Genomic DNA, 6,910 nt, shown 5'->3' with positions numbered 1-6,910 from the left:
GCAAGAGAAAAATGAGATGAGAGAGCTTAATAAGTATATTAAAGCACATTGTTATATTAAAGCTCTGATTGATTACATTGACAGCTTGATTAGTAATTTAAACAAGATTAATAGACACCATACAGCAGATTGACAGCACATATAAGACAGCAATGATCACAATGGTAAAGATGTTCAGATTGGGTACATAAAGATTGGGAGACTGGGTAGCAGAAGATACAGATAAACAAGATTTATAAACACCATACAGCAGATTGGCAGCACATATAAGAAGACAGCAATGATCACAATGGTAAAGATGTTCAAATTGGGAACATAAAGGTTGGGAGATTGGGTAGCAATAGATACAGTGCAATTTTAAGGCAAAAAGTGAAAAACTATGAAGATGAAATTAGATACCTTTTAGTATTGATTTTGAATGATGTAAAAGTTGGACAGCTTTTCAATTCAGTAGGGAGTGAGTTCCATAAACTGGGTACCTTTATTTGCATAGAGTGTTTACACAGATTAAGTTTAACTCTGGGGATATCAAAGAGATATTTATTTCTTGTGTGGTGATAATGGGTCCTATTACATCTGTCCAGGAAGAGTTTCAGAGCAGGATTTGCATTTAAGAACAGGGTTTTGTAAATGTAGTTGACACAAGAGAATTTATGGAGTGAGCTTATGTTTAGCATGTTTAGGGAGTTAAACAAGGGGGCTGTGTGTTGTCTGAAAGCAGAATTTAATATTATTCTGATAGCAGATTTTTGCTGGGTGATGATGGACTTGAGGTGGTGTGCAGTGGTTGAACCCCATGCACAGATACCATAGTTGAGATAGGGATAGATTAGTGCATAATATAGAGAGATGAGAGCAGAGTTAGGTACATAATATCTGATTTTGGAGAGTATACCAACTGTTTTAGAGACTTTCTTAGTTATGTGTTGTATGTGGGTACTGAAATTGAGTCTCTTGTCTAGGAATAGGCCAAGAAACTTTCCATCATTTTTATTGCTAATGTTTACATTGTCTATATGAAGCTGAATTGCATTTGTAGATTTGCTTCCAAATAGAATGTAGTAGGTCTTTTCTATGTTAAGTGTTAGTTTGTTGGTTGACATCCATAAGTGAACTTTTTTTAGTTCATTATTAACAACATCATTTAGTGTATGTGGGTTGGGGTTGGAGTAGATGAGGGTAGTATCATCAGCAAACAAAATAGGTTTCAGAATGTTAGACACATTAGGCAGACCATTGATGTATATAAGAAATAGAAGAGGCCCCAAGATGCTGCCCTGTGGCACTCCAACGGTTATTGGTAGAATTGGAGAGGTTATATTATTGATGGCTACACATTGGTGTCTATCACTAACTTCAAATCGACTTCATAGGACAATAGTTTTGAAATATATACTCGCTATTCGTTGACATGCGTTCGCTACTTAAACTACCATGTACTGTACTTATGTAAAATCTCCCATGTCTCTTCGCTCATCTCACCGAACACTACAGGCTCTGTGATATATTGTTTAATTAAGTTGACCAGACCACACACTAGAAGTTGAAGGGACGACGACGTTTCGGTCCGTCCTGGACCATTCTCAAGTCGATTGTGAATGGTCCAGGACGGACCGAAACGTCGTCGTCCCTTCAACTTCTAGTGTGTGGTCTGGTCAACATACTTCAGCCACGTTATTGTGACTCATCGCCTTGTTTAATTAATTGAGATTCACAAATAAAGCTTATAATTGTATATGTTATCAAAAAGGCAGAGCTTAGTTTAGTTCATTTATTATGCACCCCATACCCATCCTATGGGCGATAGTGGAGTGTTACAGAGGCACATAATGGGCTCAGGGACTGAGCCCCACAATTCATATAGCCAAGCAAGTTATTATCTTGATAAGCTAGTTACAAAAGTCAATGCACATTGTCACATCAACAATGGGCTCGAGACCGACCACAAGTACAGTTTATAATTTAAGCAACTGACATATATGGAGGGCTAGTGTCACAATTGATATGTTTATCCTACACATAACCCCTTCTCCCCCATCAAATGGGCAGCGGTGGATAGGTTACAATCAAGTCGTTTTTTGCGTTTTATTCAGAGATTAGATCTTATTGGGTGAGGAAAGATATTCATATTTTAAAGAAGGCTTCTTGGCTGATGCTCTCCATTGATGGAAAATATACAACCTTTTGAAAATCAATGTTAGTTTGATCTAGATATTGTAATTAACGAAAGTATTTGTCATCAGAAAGGTAGAAATATAGGCTACATTTAAAATCCTTTGTCATAAATATAACTGAAGTGAAAACGAAGATGTATGCGTTTTGATAGTTACTTGATGGCTAGCTCTGAGAGTGTGAAGCCCTGCACACCAGCCAATAAATTGTATAATTAGTTTCCATATATTTTAATTAATCTTAAAAATCTATATGTCAGAAGAAAAAAAGATGTAGCCGTTAATGTGACAACATTTAAAAATATATATCTCTTAAGGGGGCTTATCATCGCAAAAATTCGGAAAAATCGAATCTTTTTGAAAAATTTATAAAAATACTACAACGTTCTGGCAACACTTTGGCGCAAACCCGAGAATGTTATGATATAAATTAAAGTATTTATGGTACATTTCCATGCGTAATTGTGCAGAATCCGGTGCCCCGCGGCTGTGGCGCGCCAAGAGTATTGCGTCATATGTTCTAAACGTCAATTTTTTCGTAATAACGTCGGAAATAACTCTGTATATATGACAACAAATATACACTCAATGGCAACCGTCTGCTAGTGCAGGTGGGTGAGACTACCAGTCACATGTTGTGTCCTGTTGAGAGTGGAGGGTGTTGATGCGCGCTCCATTTTTGCTCCTGGAATCTCGCTTTTGTAGCGTCTAGCGCACAATGACCTATAAACGGAAGGGTCTGAATGCAAGAGTAGCCAATTTGACACGCGGTCGCCGTCGTTGGCTGGAAAGGAGAGACGCTGTAGCACAAGGGAGGTTATTATCAAGTGAAGCCCTCCCCGCCTCACCTGTGAGAGGCATGACGCAGCAGCCACACCCCGCTTCGACCCTCCTCACACATCCTCAACCCCTCGATGTGTATGGACCGGCCACGACAGTGCCATCTACATCTGGTGTGGCAGTGCCATCTACATCTACTGCTGTGGCTGGTGTGGCAGTGCCGTCTACATCTGGTGTGGCAGTGCCATCTACATCTGGTGTGGCAGTGCCATCTACATCTGGTGTGGCAGTGCCATCTACATCTACTGCTGTGGCTGGTGTGGCAGTGCCGTCTACATCTGGTGTAAGTCATACAAGTCGAAGTCTGGTAATATGTATGTGCAGGATATATATATGTATATATATTTTTTTTTTTTTCAATTTTTTTTTTTTTCGTTTGTTATCAGGGGATGTGCATGGAACTTGCACACCTTGCTCAATGGATGCCTATCTGCAAGGGTGCCAATTATGAACGAAATCGGTTGATGACACACTCGACTACAGGTGGCCGAACTTTGATCTTATTTTACTCAGGTAAGTAATTTACAACTTCAAGGTGTTTCTCAGCTTTCATTTATTAATCAATTTACATGCAAATTACACCTTATATGTAGAGTTTGTGCTTCTACAATCCTATTGAGACATTTTAGTCCAAAGTCCATTTGTTGATTTTATAAAAATTTATAAACATCAAATATTGTATATTTTTGGAAGGGTAACTTTGAATAATTATATTATTGCACTAAACACTTTTTTTGATAAAACTGCTCAATAGAATCCTTTATTATGTGCTAAATTTAATATCTGATTGTTATAGAAATATTTTTGTTGACACATGTGTTCCCTGAAATTATTTGAAAATGTTGAAAATTCGTTGCATAATACGTTGTGTATTTTTTTTCTCCTTTTCTGTTTAGGGTGTGATGCTGAAACTTGGACCAGTTGCAGCTCTTTCTATAACCATTTCATAAATAAATTTATAAACAAATTGAACAATTTTTACGAAACCCGTAATATGCCCCCTTAAGTTAAATAAATAATACCACCTTATCGCCTGTGTCCGGACACATGAAAACTACCTAGGTATCAGTATCCAGCCAGGCGGGGATCACAGGCTGCACAATACTGATAAATTATGTAATGCACTACTTGTGGTCGATCTCGAACCCATTTATGATGTGACGACTTATAGTGAATTTTGTAACTAGCTCATCAAGATTGTAACTTGCTTAGCTAAATGAATTGTGGGGTTCGGTCCATTCATTTTCTTTCTTTATTATGCACCCCATAATACCCATCCCGTGGGCGGTGGTGTAAAGGTTTACAGAGGCACATAACCGGTTCAGGAACTGAACCCTCTAGTTCGTTCAGCGAAGCAAATAACAATCTTTTGACGCTAGTTACAAAATTATTAATGTACACATACTTATGCATACATATACATATACATATATACATACACATGCATATTTAATCACCCACACAAATACATACATCAGTAATCTTTTGTATCACAAGTGATTCAACAAGAGGCTCACAACAGTAACTATACAAGGCACTTTACATCTATGAAGAGTCGCACAGTTACTAGTCTTGCTCCACACCCACCCAACTGGGCGGCAGCTTTACAGTCATGTGCTCCACACCCACCCAACTGGGTGGCAGCTTTACAGTCATGTGCTCCACACCCACCCAACTGGGCGGCAGCTTTACAGTCATGTGCTCCACACCCACCCAACTGGGCGGCAGCTTTACAGTCATGTGCTCCACACCCACCCAACTGGGCGGCAGCTTTACAGTCATGTGCTCCACACCCACCCAACTGGGCGGCAGCTTTACAGTCATGTGCTCCACACCCACCCAACTGGGCGGCAGCTTTACAGTCATGTGCTCCACACCCACCCAACTAGGCGGCAGTTTTACAGTTACCTGGTGTTATTCTTCACCTATATCTTTTTCTGGTTAATCCCTGTTTACATTATGCAGTTCAGGTTTCATCGCCATGCTATAGTTTTTAGTTTAGTTAATTTATCACATAATGGGTTCAGGGACTGAACACACAATTTATTTATCTAAGCAAGTTACAATCTTGAGGAGCTAGCCACAAAATTCATAATACATCGTCACATCAACAACATGGGTTCGAGATCGACCACAAGTACAGTTTCTAAATTAAGAAAATGCCATATGTGGAGAGCTAGTGTCACAATTGATATGTTTGTCCTGCACATTTCCACAGTAGTTTGCTTGGGTTCTTTTAATTATCTTAGATATCATTGAAGAGAACCTCCTAGGTACTATACTGTATATATGCTGGTAAGAAGTATAATTATCCTGAGAAATCGTGTAAATTATGTTGTACGAGTGCTTCCAGTTAAGTAACATAGTTCATTTGTGTGCGCGTGCTTGAAGAGGAAATGTTATCCCCCCCTCTCCCCATTGTAAATATTTGTGGGTTTCAGACCATACGGCCGCGGCTTACCCTCGCCGCGGTCGAGGGTAAGAACACCGGATGTATACCCAGTATTACAAGTAAACATTAGCAATAACAATTATGGAAAGTTCCTTCACCTATACATAGAGAAGAGACTGAACTTCAGCACCCACATACAACACACAAGGGGATGCTCTGAGAGAGAGAGAGAGAGTGAGAGTAAAAATGTCCACTGAGGTCTGATTAAGTCCTTTTGGGGACCTTAATCATTAGGACATCCAATGATTAACGCAAAGTGAGGCGTATTCAGATGGTATATTGACAACATTCAGCATATCTCATACTGACCTAGTAGTACTTGGTGCACAAATACCTTTTCCAAAGGAATCACAAAACATAATTAAACACAACTGTACCGTACAGTGTTATATATTTATTTCAGTTTGAACAATTTTTAACATTAAAGGATAAATCCTTTAATTGGTTGAAATTGGTTTTAATATTCGAAATCTAATTTGTTGATGTTAAATAATATAAGGTTCAAATTTATTAAGATACATACTTTAAAAACTATTTCTATTTGAAATTTAAATAACATAAAAAGAGTACAGAATATAACAAATACCGACTATATAAAAGACCTGACACTTGCAGCACTTAATTATGCTATTGTAACACATTGAAAGTAATAACATTATTTGATTCATTTGGTAAAGTTATAATAATAATAATAATAATAATAATAATAATAATAATAATGTATTAATTATTTTAAATTATAATTCACAACTTGCTAGCGCACAAGAAACAAATCCACGAATCATCATTACATTCTGTAACACCTACACATGATCCATGGTGCCAAATATTGCAACGGTCACAGCATACCCTCAGCTTCAAATCATTTGGCTTTCTGCAAATGCAGTACACTTCCATCGAGCATGACCGGATGATTCGTTTTCTTCTCAGTGTCTGAGCTGCAGGGAATGAGATGAGACACTTTCCTTTGAAGTTCTCTTGTAGATGTTGTCTCATATTCTGCACATCATACGAGGTTCACCGGATCTACACCACTTGCAAGTGATGCATCAAACGCCGCAGCATATACCCCACTCATACTTGAGTTCCTGTGTCTGCTGACATTCATTACATTGCATATCAGCTTATCATCCAAGCTTATCATCCAAGACATTTTCAAGAGGAAACTAGATTTATTCCTCCAAGGAGTGCCGGACCAACCGGGCTGTGGTGGGTATGTGGGCCTGCGGGCCGCTCCAAGCAACAGCCTGGTGGACCAAACTCTCACAAGTCAAGCCTGGCCTCGGGCCGGGCTTGGGGAGTAGAAGAACTCCCAGAACCCCATCAACCAGGTATCCTGGCAATTAGCAAGAGCATACAAGATAACTTCAGTAGATTTGGATGGTAATTTAAGAACATAAGAACATAAGAACAAAGGTAACTGCAGAAGGCCTATTGGCCCATACGA

General features: G+C 38.8%; 1 protein-coding gene across 1 annotated transcript; it reads left to right on the top strand.

Moving 5' to 3' along the window:
* The first annotated feature begins 2,690 nt into the window (after nt 1-2,690).
* LOC138353035 (uncharacterized) lies at nt 2,691-4,666 on the top strand. Its single transcript, XM_069305671.1, has 3 exons — nt 2,691-3,294; nt 3,398-3,524; nt 3,908-4,666. Exons 1-3 carry the CDS (start codon nt 2,890-2,892, stop codon nt 4,015-4,017), a joined length of 642 nt encoding a protein of 213 aa, XP_069161772.1. The 5' UTR covers nt 2,691-2,889; the 3' UTR covers nt 4,018-4,666.
* Nucleotides 4,667-6,910: the final 2,244 nt, after the last annotated feature.

This window comes from Procambarus clarkii, chromosome 56, assembly GCF_040958095.1.
Source record: "Procambarus clarkii isolate CNS0578487 chromosome 56, FALCON_Pclarkii_2.0, whole genome shotgun sequence".
NCBI lineage: Eukaryota > Metazoa > Arthropoda > Malacostraca > Decapoda > Cambaridae > Procambarus > Procambarus clarkii.
The sequence above is the reverse complement of the archived record's forward strand: the minus strand, read 5'-3'. Positions and strand labels throughout refer to the sequence as shown.